Genomic DNA, 19,024 nt, shown 5'->3' on the forward strand with positions numbered 1-19,024 from the left:
CCAGAGGGGTTTCCCTTGGCTGATCCCAGCAGGGCTGGAGAGGGAAGAGGTGCCAGGAGGAGGGAAGGAGTCCTGGGACAGGGTTTGGTCTGTGGGCACAGCCTGGGGTGTCCTGGCACCCTGCCCTGGTCATCCACAGGGGTGGGCTTGGATCTTGATTGATCCCTGATCCTCCCGGGGGAATGGCTGCCCCATGGATCCATTCCCAATGTTCCCAGGGGAATGGCTGCCCCATGGATCCATTCCCAGTGTTCCCAGAGCATTGGCTGCCCCATGGATCCATTCCCAATGTTCCCAGGGGAATGGCTGCCCCATGGATCCATTCCCAATGTTCCCAGAGCATTGGCTGCCCCATGGATCAATTCCCAATGTTCCCAGAGCATTGGCTGCCCCATGGATCCATTCCCAATATTCCCAGGGGAATGGCTGCCCCATGGATTCATCCCTGATCCTCCCAGAGCATTGGCTGCCCCATGGATCCATTCCCAATGTTCCCAGGGGAATGGCTGCCCCATGGATCCATTCCCAATGTTCCCAGGGCATTGGCTGCCCCATGGATCCATTCCCAATGTTCCCAGGGGAATGGCTGCCCCATGGATTCATCCCTGATCCTCCCAGAGCATTGGCTGCCCCATGGATCCATTCCCAATGTTCCCAGGGGAATGGCTGCCCCATGGATCCATTCCCAATGTTCCCAGGGCATTGGCTGCCCCATAGATCCATTCCTGATCCTCCCAGAGCATTGGCTGCCCCATGGATCCATCCCTGATCCTCCCAGAGCATTGGCTGCCCCATGGATCCATTCCAATGTTCCCAGGGGAATGGCTGCCCCATGGATCCATCCCTGATCCTCCCAGAGCATTGGCTGCCCCATGGATCCATTCCCAATGTTCCCAGGGGAATGGCTGCCCCATGGATCCATTCCCAATGTTCCCAGGGCATTGGCTGCCCCATGGATCCATTCCCAATGTTCCCAGGGGAATGGCTGCCCCATGGATCCATTCCCAATGTTCCCAGAGCATTGGCTGCCCCATGGATCCATTCCCAATGTTCCCAGGGGAATGGCTGCCCCATGGATCCATTCCCAATGTTCCCAAAGGCTGGAGATGCCACTGAGCCCCTCTCCTGGTGGGTGCTGGTGTGTTCCCTGTCTGTGGGAATCCCTTTGTGTGGATCCCATGGGAATCCCTGTCCTGGCGTAGATCTGAGGGGCAGGAGGGAGGTGAAGCAGCGTGGGATGATCCTGGTGGGATGATCCTGGTGGGGTGATCCTGGTGGGATGATTGAGGCTGGATGATCCCAGCTGGAATTTGGGAGCTGCAGAATTCGAGCAGGATCTGTGGGATCAGCCCCACTAGATGGAGCTGCTGCCTCGCCCAGGCTCCGGAGCTGCTGGAATTTCCCTGGGAATGGGCAGCAGCCACATTTCTTGGAAAGTCGTTCTGGTCCCTGAGCAGGGTCGGATCCTCCCAGATTCCAGTCCTGCCGGGATCCTGTCTGAGCCCAGGGGGGATGCAGGAGTGGGATCAAGCCTGGCAGATGCTTGGAAAAACAGGAATGGGATCAAGCCTGGCAGATCCTGGGGAAATGCAGGAATGGGATCAAGCCTGGCAGATCCTGGGGAAATGCAGGAATGGGATCAAGCCTGGCAGATCCTGGGGAAAAGCAGGAATGTGATCAAGCCTGGCAGATCCTGGGGAAATGCAGGAATGGGATCAAGCCTGGCAGATCCTGGGGAAATGCAGGAATAGGAAGAAACCTGGCAGATCCTTGGAAAAGCAGGAATGGGATCAAGCCTGGCAGATCCTGGAGGGCTCCTGCGTGCTGAGGGTTGAACAGAGCAGAGCTGGGAAAGCTCTGGAGCTGCTGGGACTGCCAGGAGCTCTGTGACTGCTGTGGCTCTGAGCCTCATCCGTGTGGTGCCATCGCCTGTGTCTGTTGGATGGGGCTGGGAAAGGCTCCTGTCCTTGCTCTGGTGACTCAGACGGGGCTGGGACAGGAGCAGAGTCCCCAGAACCTCCCTAAAGAGCAGGGCAGGGACACAGAGCTTGGAGGGGTGACGAGAGAGCCCGTCCCTCGTAGTGGTGACAAATGGCACCTGGGCAGGTGTCCCGTGGGCAGGGCAGGGCTGGAGGCTGTGCCAGGGCTGTGCCAGGAGCTGTGCCAGGGCTGTGCCAGGAGCTGTGCCAGGACTGTGCCATGGGCTGTGCCATGGGCTGTGCCAGGGCTGTGCCATGGGCTGTGCCATGAGCTTTGCCAGGGTTATGCCAGGGCTGTGCCATGGGCTGTGCCATGAGCTTTGCCAGGGCTATGCCATGGGCTGTGCCAGGGCTGTGCCATGGGCTGTGCCAGGGCTGTGCCATGGGCTGTGCCATGAGCTTTGCCAGGGCTATGCCAGGGCTGTGCCATGGCTGTGCCATGGGCTATGCCATGGGCTGTGCCAGGGCTGTGCCATGGGCTGTGCCATGGGCTGTGCCAGGGCTGTGCCATGGGCTGTGCCATGGGCTATGCCAGGGCTGTGCCATGGGCTGTGCCATGGGCTATGCCAGGGCTGTGCCAGGGGCTGTGCCATGGCTGTGCCAGGGCTGTGCCAGGGCTGTGCCATGGGCTGTGCCATGAGCTGTGCCAGGGGCTGTGCCAGGGCTATGCCATGGGCTGTGCCAGGGCTGTGCCATGAGCTGTGCCATGGGCTATGCCATGGGCTGTGCCAGGGCTGTGCCATGGGCTGTGCCATGGGCTGTGCCAGGGCTGTGCCAGGGCTGTGCCATGGGCTGTGCCAGGGCTGTGCCAGGGCTGTGCCAGGGCTGTGCCATGGGCTGTGCCAGGGCTGTGCCAGGGCTGTGCCAGGGCCGTCAGTCACGCTCGGCTCAGCTGCTGGAGGGGGCGGCTGGATGCTCCAGGCGCCTCCAAAATGCCGCGGTTCTGTGGGGCAGCAGCAGCAGGCGGGGCCCAGCCCAGCCTCGGGGAGGGAGGGGTGCCCGGGCTTCCTCTGGGGTCAGCAGCATCCCCCAGGAGCAGCGGGGATCCGGCTGGGAACGGTGGGGATCGACCCCCGGGCTGTGCAGGGCGATCCCCTTGGCTTGGGGGCACAGTTTGCAGGATGCCCCCGATTGCTGCCTGGCTCTGTGGGGTTCCCCCCGGCCTGGGAGCGCTCTCGGTTCTGCTCCCCATTCCCTGGGAGCCCCGAAGGCAGCGAGCCCCGTTTTGGGGAGGAGATTTGTGGAATTCCGAATTCCTCCGCGCTGTGTCGATGCCGCTCTTTGCGCATCGCTCTGGAATTTGCCCTTTGGCAGCCGCAGCCCTCCCGCCGCATTTCCGTGTCACTTTGGGAGCTTTTTGGGGTTTTTTTTTTTTTTCCTTCCCCCTTGCCCGGAATTGTAAGCCACAGGGAGAAGCAGGACAGACGCCGGCGGGCTCGGGGCGGGGGCCGGGGATGGACGGGGCCGGAGCCGCCTCCTGCTCGGCACGGCGGGGCTGGTTCGCAGCGGCAGAGCTGACGCAGGAGCTGCTGGAGGGGCTGCGAGGGGAGGGGGAGGAGGAGGAAGATCCCAACCTGCCTTTGCACCGCTGATCAACCGCGGCAAATGGGCTCCGGCTAATTTTGGCTGCGGCTGGCGGCGCTGGGGGCGCGGGGCTGGGGCTGGGAGGGGGGAGCAGGGGAGGCTTGGCCTGGATTGAGGAGAAAAGCAGAGGAGTGGAAATGTCGGAGGGGCTGGAGGCTCTGCCGAAATCCCTGCGTCAGCCGGTGTCGGAGCGGCGGGATTTGGGACACGCTGCGGAGCCGAGCCCGCGCCGGGCTGCCAGCCATCCCTGCGGGGGGGCTGCGGCAGCCCCCGGCCCTCGGCACGGGGGTCCCGGGCAGCCCCCGCCCGTGTCCCGCCCCTGCTGCCCCTCCCGGCTCCTCTGATCCTGGGCGTTATTGCCGGCAGCTCTGCCCCTGGCCCAGTCCTGCCGGGGCTCGTGGGATGTGCCAGAGCTGAGCCGAGTGCCAGGCCCTGCCAAAACCCCTCTGAAGGGCATTTTTGGGATGGGGGCACACTCGACACTCCCCTGGTGCTGGGCTCTGGCTCCTCAAGTGCCCCCATCCTAGTTGGGGTGCAGGAGGTCACCCTCAGCTTTGGGGATGCTCCCTGTGCAGGACGGTGTCCTGGGTCAGGGATGGTGTCCCAGGAGCACGGCAGCCAGGAGTCCTGGCAGCTGGGACACGTCCCCACGGTCCCCAGGCAGGAGGGTGCTTGTCCAACCATCCCTAAAGGTGGAGTCCCTGGCACCCCAGTGTCACCCCTAGGTCCCTGGATCACAGCCCTGTGGCTGCTCTGTGTCCATCCCTCGCTGTTCCCAGGGTTTGGGATCAGCATTTGGGATCAGCTGTGCCTTTAGGGCACATCCAGGGTTTGTGGGGGCAGGGTCCTGCTGCCAGAGTCACCCCCTCTCTCCCTCCAAGGGTGGAATTGCCAATCTTTAGAGGAAGAGCTGCTTCCCTCCTCCTCCTCAGGCTGGTCCTGGCTCTGGGTCTGTGCCAGCCCTGGCTGTGCCACCCCCATTGTGTGGGGGTTTTGTGTCCTGTACTGGTCCCAGTTCTGCTCTGCCCTCTGTGCCCCCAGTGCTGGGGACAAGCAAAGCCTGGGGTGGAAAATTTGAGGCTTTGTTGTGATCAGCTCTTGCAGAGAGGAAAAAACCTTCCCTGATAAATGTGGTGTGAGCTCCGTGCCCCGGGGCTGTGATGGGGTGGGGGTGGCCAGGGTGGTGCCACAGGGACATTCCCGGGCTGCCCTCCCTGCTGCCAGCCCGGGGACGTGGGAAGCAGCAGCCAGAGCGTGCTGGCTCTGCAAAAACAGCTGCAGAGCTTTAAAAAAATAATCCTTGCGATCCTGTTATCAAAGGGCCTCTGGCAGGGCAGGGCAGGCGGGAGGAGCCACAATGAATATGGGATAAGGGACGTGAGGGGCGGTGGCAATGTGGGGACAGAGAAACGCCCTGGCCCCGGGGCGGGCTGAGTCTGCGGTGCTGTCACTGTGTCACCCCTGGTGTCACCCCCATGACCCTCCTGCCCTCCCTGCGGCCCCAGCCCAGGGGGGTGGGCACCTGGGGGTGCCCCCCGTGCCACCCTGCTCTGTCCTGCCTGGGGCCAGCATCCCCTGGGAGCCCTGGCTCCAGGTGCCATGTCCTGCTGTGTCCTGTGTCCTGCTGTGTCCCTTGTCCTCCTGCATCCCATGTGCTACTGCATCCCGTATCCTACATCATCCCATGTCCTGCAGGGACCCTTTGCAGCAGGGTCAGGGCCCTGCAGAGACCCCAGAGGTCCCTCTTGGCTCCTGCTGCCACCCGGCTCTGCCCAGCTTGGGAGACACAATGTCCCTGCTCCAGATGCTGTGTCCTGCTGCATCCCCTGTCCTGCTGTGTCCCCTGTCCTGCTGTGTCCCCTGTCCTGCTGCATCCCCTGTCCTGCTGCATCCCCAATTCTGCTGCATCCCTGTGTGTCCTACGTCTGTGTCCTGCTGCATCTCCTTTCTGCTCCGTCCCCTGTCCTGCTGCCTCCTCTATTCTACATCCACATCCTGCCACATCTGTGTCCTGCTGCATCCCATATCCTACATCCCATGTCCTGCTACTTTGCATATCCTACATCCCATGTTCTACATCCCATGTCCTGCTACATCCATATTCTACATCCCATATCCTGCTACATCCATATTCTACATCCCATATCCTGCTGCATGCTGTGTCTTGCTACATCTGTGTGCTGCTGCATCCCGTATCCTGCTGCATCCATATCCTGCTACATCCCATGTCCTGCTGCATCCATATCCTGCTACATCCCATGTCCTGCTGCATCCTGTATCCTACACCCCATATTGTGCAGCATCCCGTATCCTGCTGCATGCCATGTCCTGCTACATCCCATGTCCTACATCCCCTATCCTGTATCCCACATCCCCGTATCCTGCCGCCTCCCGTGTCCTGTCCCCCCCTCGCAGCCGGCTCATCCCGGCTCGGGCTCCCTGAGTTGTTCCTGCTGGGAAGGGACTCGGTGCGGCGGGTCCGGCCCCGTCCCCGCTGCTGCTCCTGGCAGGGGGCGCAGGCTGCATGCGCTGCGTGTGCTACCCACGCTGCATGTGCTGCATGTGCTGCATGTGCTGCCCGCGCTGCCCACGCTGCATGTGCTGCATGTGCTGCATGTGCTGCATGTGCTGCATGTGCTGCATGTGCTGCATGCGCTGCCCACGCTGCATGCGCTGCCCGCGCTGCATGCGCTGCCTGTGCTGCATGTGCTGCCCGCGCTGCATGTGCTGCATGTGCTGCCCGCGCTGCATGCGCTGCATGTGCTGCCCGCACTGCATGTGCTGCCCGCGCTGCATGCGCTGCATGTGCTGCCTGCACTGCATGTGCTGCCCGCGCTGCATGTGCTGCCCGCGCTGCATGTGCTGCCTGCGCTGCATGCGCTGCATGTGCTGCCCGCGCTGCATGTGCTGCATGTGCTGCATGTGCTGCCCGCGCTGCATGTGCTGCATTCACTGCCCGTGCTGCATGTGCTGCATGCGCTGCCCGCGCTGCATGAGCTGCCTGCGCTGCATGTGCTGCCCACGCTGCATGCGCTACATGTGCTGCATGTGCTGCCCGCGCTGCATGTGCTGCCCGCGCTGCACGTGCTGCATGTGCTGCATGTGCTGCCCGCGCTGCATGCGCTACATGTGCTGCATGTGCTGCCCGCGCTGCATGTGCTGCATGTGCTGCATGTGCTGCCCGTGCTGCATGTGCTGCCCGTGCTGCATGTGCTGCCCGCGCTGCATGTGCTGCCCGCGCTGCATGCGCTACATGTGCTGCCCGTGCTGCCCGCGCTGCATGTGCTGCCCGCGCTGCATGTGCTGCATGCGCTGCATGTGCTGCATGTGCTGCCCGCGCTGCATGTGCTGCCCGTGCTGCATGTGCTGCATGTGCTGCCTGCGCTGCATGTGCTGCATGTGCTGCATGCGCTGCATGCGCTGCATGTGCTGCATGTGCTGCCCGTGCTGCATGTGCTGCATGCGCTGCATGTGCTGTATGTGCTGCCCGCGCTGCGTGTGCTGCCCGCGCTGCATGTGCTGCCCGTGCTGCCCGTGCTGCATGCGCTGCATGCGCTGCATGTGCTGTATGTGCTGCCCGCGCTGCGTGTGCTGCCCGTGCTGCCCGCGCTGCATGCGCTGCATGCGGGGGCCGTGCAGTGGGTGCGCCCGCAGCTGCCGCAGCGCCGCTCCGCGTGCCGCTGCTGCCGGGTGCGGGCGGCGGGGAAGGAGCGCGGCCGCTCCCTGCTCGCCCCGGGTGCCCTGGAGCGTGAGATTGGATTACTCCACTTGGCAGGCTTGGGCTTTGGGCTGCTCCTGCCGAGAGCAGTCCGGGAGCCTTGGGACCATCCCGGGGCTCTGCCGTGCCCCGGCGAGCCTCGGTGTCTGCTCGGATCTGAGCTGCTGAAATGCTGCTCTGCCTCCGGCCCCGCTCGCTGGCAGGGGGGACGTGATTGCCGGGCAAGAAGGGCTGGGGGGATCGGCCCTGAGGGGCGTGTGGGGTTGGGATCATCGTGGGTGAGCAGCACTGGGAGCCTTTGGGGCTGGGCTGTGCTGGGAGCAGGCAGGGGAAGGTCCCTGTACTGGGAATATCCAGCAGCTTACACTCAGCCAGGATGGAGAACTGGGAATGTCAAACCCATAGTGTGTCCTGAAACCCACTGGGATCCTGCCCCTCTGCCTGGAGCCAAGCTGGGAGAGCTGGGGGGGCTCACCTGGGCAGGAGCAGGATCCAGGGAATGCTCAGAGCCCTGGCAGGGCCTGGAGGGGCTCCAGGAGAGCTGCAGAGGGGCTGGGGACAAGGACAGGACCAGGGGGCAGGGAATGGCTCCCAGTGCCACAGGGACAGTGGGACAGTGGCAGGTGTCCCTGCCATGGCACTGGGGGGGCTCTGGGGTCCCTTCTAACCCAAACCATTCCAGGATCCTCTGGATCCATGACCCTGTTTAGTTTGCTGCCACCACGGGCTGTCCTTGCTCCCTCCTGCCCGAGCATCATCCCGTGTGCAGTGTCCAGTGGTGCTCGTGCCCCTCTGGAATGGAACCCGGGACACACACGGGGCTGGCAGTGCCCTGGTGTGCCACTTGTCACCATCCCGGCGGTCACATTCCCCTCAGGACTCCTGGATGGGGCTGGAGCTGCTCAGTGTGCTGGGGATGGGAGTCAGGGTGGCAGAGCAGGTGGCACCTGGCCCTCGGTGTGCCCAGGTATGCCCAGGTGCCCGCTGTCCCCACGCTCAGCCCTGTCTCTGTCCCCAGGTGATGCAGGTGCTCAACGCCGACGCCATCGTGGTGAAGCTCAACTCCGGGGACTACAAAACCATTCACCTGTCCAGCATCCGGCCCCCGCGGCTCGAGGGGGACAGCGCCCAGGTGACACCGCGGGGACGGGGAGGGGACAGCGCCTGGGGACACCGCGGGGACAGGGAGGGGACAGCGCCTGGGGACACCGCGGGGACGGGGAGGGGACAGCGCCTGGGGACAGCGCGGGGACGGGGAGGGGACAGCGCCCAGGTGACACCGCGGGGACGGGGAGGGGACAGCGCCTGGGGACAGCGCGGGGACGGGGAGGGGACAGCGCCCAGGTGACACCGCGGGGACGGGGAGGGGACAGCGCCTGGGGACAGCGCGGGGACGGGGAGGGGACAGCGACTGGGGACAGCGCGGGGCGGGGACAGGGAGGGGACAGCGCGGGGACAGGGAGGGGACAGCGCCTGGGGACAGCGCGGGGACAGGGCGCAGGAAGGGGCCGGGCAGGGCCCAGGATCAGCTCGGCGTGGAGACCCCTCCCCGTGCAGCTCCTGCTCTCTCTGGGGTGACCAAGCCCCCGTCCCTTTCCTGGGGACCCCCGTCCCGTGGGATGCAGGGGGCTGGGGGGGCTGGAGCGTGCGCTGGTGGCTGCAGGGAGGTGCAGCCGTCCCTCTTGTCCTGCCTCAGTTTCCCCTCTGCCTGCGGTGTCGCTCAAGGCTCTGCTGTCCCTGCGGCCTCGGGGCGGGCAGGGAGGCTGCAGGGCTGCTGGAGGCGGTTCCAAGTTTAGGAATCCTTTGTGGGGTGTGTCCGGGTGTGGTGCTGTCCCCAGGAGGAGCCGCGGCCGTGTCCTCTGGCTGCGGGGACGCGGGGCTGGCTGGTGCCCGGCAGTGCCAGCATGCCACGGGCTGCTGGTGGCACTGGGATGTCTGGGAGCCTTTGGGCAGGGCGGCATGGCTCTGCTCAGCCTGCTCCGTGTGTCTGGGGCTCCCTGAGGAGGGGGTGGAAGAGCCGGGGTGGGGCTGGGGATTGATCCTGGACCCGCCCGGGGCTCGGGGCTGTGCTGGGGACTGGGGTGGGGATTGGTCCCTGTGTCACACAGAGTGTCCCTGACCCTGCTCAGGGCTGTGCCGGGGATTGGGGTGGGGATTGGTCCCTGTGTCACACACAGAGTGTCCCTGACCCTGCTCAGGGCTGTGCTGGGGATTGGGGTGGGGATTGGTCCCTGTGTCACACACAGAGTGTCCCTGACCCTGCTCGGGGCTGTGCCGGGGATTGGGGTGGGGATTGGTCCCTGTGACACTCACAGAGTGTCCCTGACCCTGCTCGGGGCTGTGCTGGGGATTGGGGTGGGGATTGGTCCCTGTGTCACACAGAGTGTCCCTGACCCTGCTCAGGGCTGTGCCGGGGATTGGGGTGGGGATTGGTCCCTGTGTCACACACAGAGTGTCCCTGACCCTGCTCGGGGCTGTGCCGGGGATTGGGGTGGGGATTGGTCCCTGTGACACTCACAGAGTGTCCCTGACCCTGCTCGGGGCTGTGCTGGGGATTGGGGTGGGGATTGATCCCTGTGTCACACACAGTGACCCTGACCCTGCTCAGAGCTGTGCTGGGGATTGGGGTGGGGATTGATCCCTGTGTCACACACAGTGACCCTGACCCTGCTCAGAGCTGTGCTGGGGATTGGGGTGGGGATTGATCCCTGTGTCACACACAGAGTGTCCCTGACCCTGCTCAGAGCTGTGCTGGGGATTGGGGTGGGGATTGGTCCCTGTGTCACACACAGAGTGTCCCTGACCCTGCTCAGAGCTGTGCTGGGGATTGGGGTGGGGATTGGTCCCTGTGTCACTCACAGAGTGTCCCTGACCCTGCTCGGGGCTGTGCTGGGGATTGATCCCTGTATCAGATTCTCCATCCCCTCACAGCTCTGGAGCTGCTCCAGGAGCTGGGCTGAGGGATTGATCCCTGTGTCAGGGTCTCCATCCCCTCACAGCTCTGGAGCTGCTCCAGGAGCTGGGATGTGGCTCCCATCCCTGTGTCCCTTTCTGGGACAGCTGTGGCTGCAGGAGCTGGGCCCTTCTGCTGCCTCCCGTGATCCCAGTGCAGCAGGGGCTCCTCAGGACAGGGATTTGTCCCTGTGCTGCTGCTTTCCCTATGGCTGATGTGCTCAGAGCTGTGGGATCACGGAGCTCCTGGGACTCTCAGAGCTCCTGCCTTGTTCCTGGCACATCCCACCCCCTCCTCCTCCCCCTCCAGCGCCTCTGGAGATGCTGGCAAGGCTCTGGGAGGCTCTGGGGAGGCTCTGGGGGGGCTCTGGGAGGCTCTGGGGGGGCTCTGGGAGGCTCTGGGGGGGCTCTGCCCATGCACACGTGGGGGCTGAGCCAGGCTTGCTCCAATCCCTCCTTTTCCAGGCTGATTTCTGGCCTGGCCATGCTCCCGAGGTGACCCCGCGTTGCTGTGGGAACGGGAATTTGGGAATTCCTGCAGCCCTGGATGCTGCCTTGTTCTGGGCACAGGGAATCATGGATAACTTCCAGAGCATTCTGCTGCTGCTGCTGCTCTGGCAGGGGCTCTGTGGGGCTGGGAGCTGCCAGGAGCGGGGGGCTGAGGGGGTTTGGGGCTCAGGGGGTTTGGGGGGCTCAGGGGGGAGCAACAGGAGCAGCAGGAGCAGCAGGAGCAGTGGGATTCCTCTGGAGCAGCCACAGTCTCCAAGGAGACTGCAGAAAGGCAGCAGCCTCCCTGCCACACTGCCTTGTGGATCTGCTGGAGAATCCTGCTGGAGAATCCTGCTGGAGAATCCTCTGCTGGAGAATCCTCTGCTGGAGAATCCTGATGGAGAATCCTCTGCTGGAGAATCCTCTGCTGGAGAATCCTGATGGAGAATCCTCTGATGGAGAATCCTCTGCTGGAGAATCCTCTGCTGGAGAATCCTGCTGGAGAATCCTCTGCTGGAGAATCCTCTGCTGGAGAATCCTGCTGGAGAATCCTCTGCTGGAGAATCCTCTGCTGGAGAATCCTCTGATGGAGAATCCTGATGGAGAATCCTGATGGAGAATCCTGATAGAGAATCCTCTGCTGGAGAATCCTGATGGAAAATCCTGCTGGAAAATCCTGATGGAGAATCCTCTGCTGGAGAATCCTGATAGAGAATCCTCTGCTGGAGAATCCTGCTGGAGAATCCTCTGTTGGAGAATCCTCTGCTGGAGAATCCTCTGCTGGAGAATCCTGCTGGAGAATCCTCTGCTGGAGAATCCTCTGCTGGAGAATCCTGCTGGAGAATCCTGCTGGAGAATCCTGCTGGAGAATCCTGCTGGAGAATCCTCCCTGGGGTCGGAGCTGCGGCCCCAAAACGTGGGTGGGGCGAGGATCCTCCTAAATTCTGGGGACCCAGGGGACCCCTCAATGAGTCTGGGCTGTCCCTGTGCATCCCAGCACGCCAAGATCATGTCCCAGAGCTCCAGTGTCACATCCCAGGACCCCAGTGTCACCCCCAGTGTCACCCCCAGGTCCCTGGATCACAGCCCTGTGGCTGCTCTGTGTCCATCCCTCGCTGTTCCCAGGGTTTGGGATCAGCATTTGGGATCAGCTGTGCCTTTAGGGCACATCCAGGGTTTGTGGGGGCAGGGTCCTGCTGCCAGAGTCACCCCCTCTCTCCCTCCAAGGGTGGAATTGCCAATCCTCAGAGGAAGAGCTGCTTCCCTCCTCCTCCTCAGGCTGGTCCTGGCTCTGGGTCTGTGCCAGCCCTGGCTGTGCCACCCCCATTTTGTGGGGGTTTTGTGTCCTGTACTGGTCCCAGTTCTGCTCTGCCAGCATCTCCCCGAGGTCCCCCCTGCCTGGGATGTTCCCATTTAATCCCAATTATTTCTCCCTGGGTTTCATCCTTCCGTGGCTCCGTCATGTTTCCGTCCCTGGCACTGTCATTAATTACCTGGCAGTGCAATTAATGACAGGTTTGCTCCTTCCCTTCCACAGCAGCAGCTAAATTATGGAAAAAACATCCATGAATTCCACAAGGGAGCAAACCCACCCTCATGGGGGCTCGGGGTGGGAACCCCCATTCCAGCTGCCATTCCAGAGGAGGAACTGGGGCTCTGGGAATGTCAGGGATCAGATATCAGCATGGACATCTCTCCATGGGCACGTCCCTGGAATGTTTATAACATCTGAGCAGTTGTGGAAAATCCACCAGTGGAGGGTTTGGGCTCAGCTGCTCCAGGGAACAGGGACAGGAGGAGAGGGAAGGGCCAGGGCAGGGCAGGGGGGGCAGCAGCAGGAATTTCCCCACGGAAAGGGTGGGCAGGGACTGGGGGAAGGGGAAATTTGGAGTTCCCATCCCTGGAGGTGTCCAGGGAATTCCAGGATGTGGCATTGGATGCTCTGGGCTGGGGACAGGCCAGGGATCAGGCACAGCCTGGACCCGGAGCCTCAGCGATCCCAGGATTCTGAAATTCTGGGAACATCCCTTCATTTAACATGAAATACCGAACGTCTAAAACGCAATTCAGGGCTGATTGCAGGCTCCCCTGGCAGGGTTCTCCCCCCAGTGCCCCTCTGTGGGCTCTGGGCCCCTCTGGTCCCTCCTGAGCAGGGTCACCCCCGGGACATGCGCTAATTGCCGGGCGCTAATTGCCGGGCGGGGCGGTGGGACTGAGCCAGGGGAGTGCCCTGGAGCCCTGCAGCGCTTCCTCTGCTGCCTTTCCATCCCCCTGGGAACGGGCTGGGAACGGCCCTGCCCCGGGGCGGGGGCACGGGGGGCTCCAGGGGCTGCTCTGGGGCAGCTGGAAAAATCACCTGGAGGGCTGGAATCTGCATCAGGATGGCTGGAAACCCACTGGGATGGCTGGAAACTCACTGGGATGGCTGGAATCTTCATCAGGGTGGCTGGAAAACCTCACTGGGATGGCTGGAAATTCACTGGGATGGCTGGAAACTCACTGGGAAGGCTGGAAACTCACTGGGATGGCTGGAATCTTCATCAGGATGGCTGGAAACTCACTGGGGTGGCTGGAAAACCTCACTGGGATGGCTGGAAACTCACTGGGATGGCTGGAATCTTCATCAGGATGGCTAGAAACTCACTGGGATGGCTGGAAACTCACTGGGAAGGCTGGAAACTCACTGGGATGGCTGGAATCTTCATCAGGATGGCTGGAAACTCACTGGGGTGGCTGGAAAACCTCACTGGGATGGCTGGAAATTCACTGGGATGGCTGGAAACTCACTGGGAAGGCTGGAAACTCACTGGGATGGCTGGAATCTTCATCAGGATGGCTGGAAACTCACTGGGATGGCTGGAAACTCACTGGGATGGCTGGAAACTCACTGGAAGGGCTGGAACCTCTTACTGGAATGACTAGAAAATCTCACTGGGATGGGTGGAAACCCTCACTGAGATGGCTGGAACCTCTTACTGGAATTGCTGGAAAACCTCACTGGAATGGCTGGAAACTCACTGGGAAGGCTGGAACCTCTTATTAGAATGACTAGAAAATCTCACTGGGATGGCTGGAAAACCTCTCTGGAAGGGCTGGAAACTCACTGGGAAGGCTGGAAACTCTTACTGGAGTGTGGTCCCCATCTGGGGCTGGGAACATGGGATGCTGCAGTGCCTGGGATGCTCCAGGTGTCTGTGGGTGTTCCAGGTGTCTGTGGGTGCTCCAGGTGCCCGTGGGTGCTCCAGGTGCCTGTGGATGCTCCAGTCCCTGGGATGCTCCAGGTGTCTGTGGGTGTTCCAGGTGTCTGTGGATGCTCCAGTCCCTGGGATGCTCCAGGTGTCTGTGGATGCTCCAGTCCCTGGGATGCTCCAGGTGCCCGTGGGTGCTCCAGGTGCCCGTGGGTGCTCCAGGTGCCTGTGGATGCTCCAGGTGTCTGTGGATGCTCCAGTGCCTGGGATGCTCCAGGTGTCTGTGGGTGTTCCAGGTGTCTGTGGGTGCTCCAGGTGCCTGTGGATGCTCCAGGTGCCTGTGGATGCTCCAGTCCCTGGGATGCTCCAGGTGCCTGTGGATGCTCCAGGTGCCCGTGGGTGCTCCAGGTGTCTGGATGCTCCAGTCCCTGGGATGCTCCAGGTGTCTGTGGGTGTTCCAGGTGCCTGTGGGTGCTCCAGGTGCCCGTGGGTGTTCCAGGTGTCTGTGGATGCTCCAGTCCCTGGGATGCTCCAGGTGTCTGTGGGTGCTCCAGGTGTCTGTGGATGCTCCAGGTGCCTGTGGATGCTCCAGTCCCTGGGATGCTCCAGGTGTCTGTGGGTGTTCCAGGTGCCTGTGGATGCTCCAGGTACCCGTGGGTGCTCCAGGTGTCTGTGGATGCTCCAGTCCCTGGGATGCTCCAGTCCCTGGGATGCTCCAGGTGCCTGTGGATGCTCCAGTCCCTGGGATGCTCCAGGTGTCTGTGGGTGTTCCAGGTGTCTGTGGATGCTCCAGTCCCTGGGATGCTCCAGGTGTCTGTGGGTGCTCCAGGTGTCTGTGGGTGCTCCAGGTGCCTGTGGATGCTCCAGTCCCTGGGATGCTCCAGGTGCCTGTGGATGCTCCAGTCCCTGGGATGCTCCAGGTGCCTGTGGATGCTCCAGTCCCTGGGATGCTCCAGGTGTCTGTGGGTGCTCCAGGTGCCCGTGGGTGCTCCAGGTGTCTGTGGGTGCTCCAGGCACTGTGGATGCTCCAGTCCCTGGGATGCTCCAGGTGCCTGTGGATGCTCCAGTCCCTGGGATGCTCCAGGTGTCTGTGGGTGCAGGGAAGCTGTTCTGAGGTGCAGCCTCAGCTCCTGAGCCCCGTGCTGGGGTTTGGATCCATCCAGAGCCGTGCCTGGCAGCTCTGTGGGATTTGGGAGAGCCGGGGGGGCTCAGCCCTGCTGGACCCACCTGTGGTGGTGCTGCCTCGGGGCTTCCCTGGCTGTGGGTGCCACCAGGGCTCCCAGACTCTGGGATGTTTCCATTCCCTTCCCTGGGACAGCCACGCTCCAGGAGGAATGTTCTGGATTGCGGCAGTTGCAGCACAAATCTGCTCCAATCCCCAATTTATCTAAATTGATCTCTTAATTGGGAATTCTCCGGAGGAGGGGAGTGGAACACACGGATCCTGATTCACGGGAAGAGCAGGGAACAGGCAGCCTGCCGGGGGTGGGCTGGATTTGGGGAGCTGGAAGGGGCAGTGCCCCCGGCCCAGCGGAGACTTCAGCAGCTTTGGGAGCTTTTGGGAGCGCTGGAAATGGGGCCAGGAGTGGAGATATCCCAGAGATATCCCGGCTCCTTTCCCAGCTGCTCCCTGCTCCCACTGCAGGCTGGCACTGGAGCTGTGGGGTTTCTGCAGGGATTGTTGGGACAGCCCTGGGACACTCCCAGGTGTCTTTTCCAGGGACACAAAGCTGATTTTCCATGTTTCCCCTGGATGCTGGCTCATTCCTGCCCCTCTTCCCCACACCAGTGCTGAGCAGCGATCCTGGGCCCCTCCAGCAGCATTTGGGATGGGGGATCCTGGTGCTGTGCCTGCTCTGGCCTCTGGAGCCTCCCGGAGCTGCCAGCACCCCGGCAGGGAAAAGCTGGAAATGGCTTCAGAAAGAGGGAGAACAGATGGGTTTGGGCTCGGGTGTTTTTTCCCAGCTCTCAGAGGAGCTGTGTGCAGGTTCCTTGGCTTGGTGCTGCGATTCCAAAGGCAGGGAGCTGCTGGGTCAGCCTGGACCCCGGGATCACGTTCCCAGCTGGAATTTGGGACTCTGCAGGTGCTCCTGGGGGTGCTGCCAGCTGGGATTCCTGTGGCTCTCTGGGCACTCTGTGTCCTGCAGGTCCCAGTGACCCCGGGTGCCCCTCCCTGGAGCTGCCAGGGTTTGACTCCTGGGATTTTTCTGGGCTGGGAATGTCGTGGCTGCTCCGTGTCCCTCGTTCCTCGGGAGGGGTGGTGGCTGTGGCCGCTCTCATCCTGTTGCTCCAGCAGATTTCAGGGAGTGTTTTACCCAATCCCATCCAAACTGCTGCTTCCTCTGCGGTTTTCCTTGTCCCCCGCTGGTTCCTGGGATATTTCTGGGGGATTGGAGGAGTTCTGTGCCCATGACCTGCCTGGAGCTGTGCCAGCCCCGCTGTGACCTTGGGGCCAAGGGCAGCCTGGCCCCTGCAGCTCCATTCTGAGGCTGTTCCAGTTGGAATTATAACCCTGCAGGAGAGCTGGGGAAGGAGCTGGGGAAGATGCACCCTTTTTAGCAATCCCAGCTGCTCCATCCCTGGAAAAGAGCTCTGGATACCCGTGGAGAGCCTGGGGCCGCGTGTGCCCGGGGGGTGCCGCTCGACAGATGGTCTGCAGGTGTCTGCCGGGAGCTCTTCCAGGGAGCAGCCAGCTGGATTTTGGGAGGAGGGTGGCTGCAGGGCTTGGCAGAGCCAGGCTGGGAGCTGGGAACGCTGCTGGGCCCTGCAGAGGCTGCGCTGGCACCCTGGGGAGCGCGGGCGGTGCCGGCGAGGGCTGGCAGCAGCGGCTGGCACAGGCAGCCTTTGCCAGGTGGGAATGGCTCGCTGGGCTCTGCCAAAATCCCTGCAGGGCTGGAGGAGCCAGCACCAACCCCCGGGGCTGCGGTGCCCAGGCAGGATCCCAGGCTGGACACTGGGGCTGGCAGCACCTGGGCAGGGGGAGCTGTCCCTGCCGTGGCACTGGAGGGTGCCTAAGGTCCCTTCCCACCCAAACCATTCCATGAATCCTTCTGGGAGCCATCCTGGAGGAATGGGGGGATCCCCAGCTTGGCCCCGTGTCCTCCCCTTGTTGTCCATGTCACTGTGGGTGCCCTGAGGATGGTGCAGGGGCCGTTCCCGGGGTGCAGGGGGTGAATCCAGGGGTGCAGGGGGTGAATCCAGGGGGTGCAGGGGTGAATCCAGGGGTGAATCCAGGCTGTGCAGCCGCCGTTCCCGGCCCCTGGGAGCGCCGAGCAGGTGGCGGCCGCGATTCGTGGCGCCGGGTTTGTACTACACAAATTGCTCCGCACTCAGCGAGCATGAAAGATTAACGAGGAACAAAGCCGTGAACTCATCCGGGCCCGCTTCCCGCTGAATTACAGGGATCGCGGCGGCGCGTCCGCCGCTGGTGTAACCGAGCTGATGCGGCCCCGGCTGCGAGCGCTCCGCACGCGACTTTAATGGATTCTAAATATTGGCAGAGCCGGGGAGAGGAGGCGCGGGGGCACCGGAGTTCCCGGATCAATATTTAATGGGAGCTGCAGTCGCTTCCAGGGAGAAGGCGAGCGCAGTCAGCATGTTCTGGGAACCTGGAATGTGCCCTCCGGGCAGCAAGCGCTGCGCCGGGAAAAGCGATTCGGGAAAAGTGATTCGCTTGCATCTGCGGCTGCCAAAGTCATTCCTGCTCGGGAAAGCAGCCCCTCGGTGTTTAATGAGCGCAGGGTGTTAAATCCTGGCGGGGGGGCACGCAGGGCTCGGCCCCGCTCTGTCCCCGGAGCCGCTCCCGGGGGAGCGGTACAGGGCTTGCTCCGGGCCGGGCTGGTTTGCTGGCACGGCTGCGTTCCTGTATGGATTACAGCTGCTGGCAGGGCGGGAGATCGCTCACGGCTCAGGGAGCAGCAGCTCGGAACGGGAGCAGATCCAGCCCCGAGCGCTGGCAGCAGGAGCCGGGCTGGTGCTGGAGCAGCCCGCAGCCGGCAAGCTGGGCTGGAGCTCGCCAGCAATTAGGGAGCATCTTTTCCACGCGGCAGCAGCTCGGGCAGGCCGGGCTGAGCCCATCTGCCGCTGTGAGCCCGGCTCTGGCCCCGAGAGCCGGACCCTGCCGCCGCCCCCGCTCTTGCTGCCGCAATTCCTGCCCGGCGCTCGCATTCCCGGGGATTCTCCGCGCCCAGCCCCGGCTGGGGGAGCGTGAAAACGCTGCCGGGAGAGCGGAGCCGCGACCTGCCTCCTCCTCGGGAGCCGCTGGGATTGCTCACACACGGGAAATCGCTGAGCCGGAGCAGAGGCTCGCTCCTGGCACGGAGCTGAGCTCTGCAATTGATGCTCCATCCCTGCGCCGGCCGCGTCCCCACCCAGCCCCGGGGCGGATCCTGACCCTGCCCTGGGACCCGCGGGACACCGGGGACAGAGGGGCAGCGAGGGGACAGGGCAGCTCCACCCGCCCGCGGACAGGCAGGGAGGCTCCGGCCGCGGGGCTTGGCCCAGGCTCACATCCCAGACACCAATCCCGTTCTGCTCCCGGCACAGGGGTCACAGGGGGTCCCAGCTGGGCCAGGCTCTGTTTATCCAGGGCACCCATCCCTCTCTGTTCATCCTGGGACACCCATCCCTCTCTGTTCATCCTGGGACACCCATCCCTCTCTGTTCATCCCAGGGCACCCATCCCTCTCTGTTCATCCCAGGATATCCATCCCTCTCTGTTCATCCCAGAATATCCATCCCTCTCTGTTCAGGAGCTCTGAGCCTCCCCAGCCCTGGCAGCACTCAGGGATTGGAGCTCTGGGAGCAATGGGAACTCCCCCATTGCTTCACCTGTGCTGTGGGAGCAGTGGGAACACCCCCATTGTTGCATTTCTCTTGTGGGAGCAATAGCAACTCCCTCATTGCTGCACCTGTGCCCTGGGAGCAGTGGGAGCTCCCCCACTGCTGCATTTCTCTGGTGGGAACTCCCCCATTGCTGCACCTCTGCCGGTGCCACTCCCACAATCAGGAATCATGAATATTCCCCCTCCATTAGCACCAGCTGGGTTTGGTGCCAGACATTTGGAGTCGTGAGGGGTGGATGGGATGAGGGGGGATGGATTGGGAACGTCTCT

The 19,024-nt window shown here is 63.0% G+C and overlaps 1 protein-coding gene across 1 annotated transcript in view; it reads left to right on the top strand.

The window, feature by feature from the left end:
• SND1 (staphylococcal nuclease and tudor domain containing 1) overlaps positions 1-19,024 on the top strand; it is a gene marked incomplete at its 3' end in the record, with an annotated part of 47,535 nt that overhangs the window by 13,152 nt on the left and 15,359 nt on the right. The window contains 1 exon segment of the mRNA XM_079304490.1: positions 8,300-8,413. Coding sequence (XP_079160616.1) covers positions 8,300-8,413 — 114 coding nt within the window.

This window comes from Erithacus rubecula (genome assembly GCF_903797595.1).
Source record: "Erithacus rubecula genome assembly, chromosome: 4".
Lineage (NCBI taxonomy): Eukaryota > Metazoa > Chordata > Aves > Passeriformes > Muscicapidae > Erithacus > Erithacus rubecula.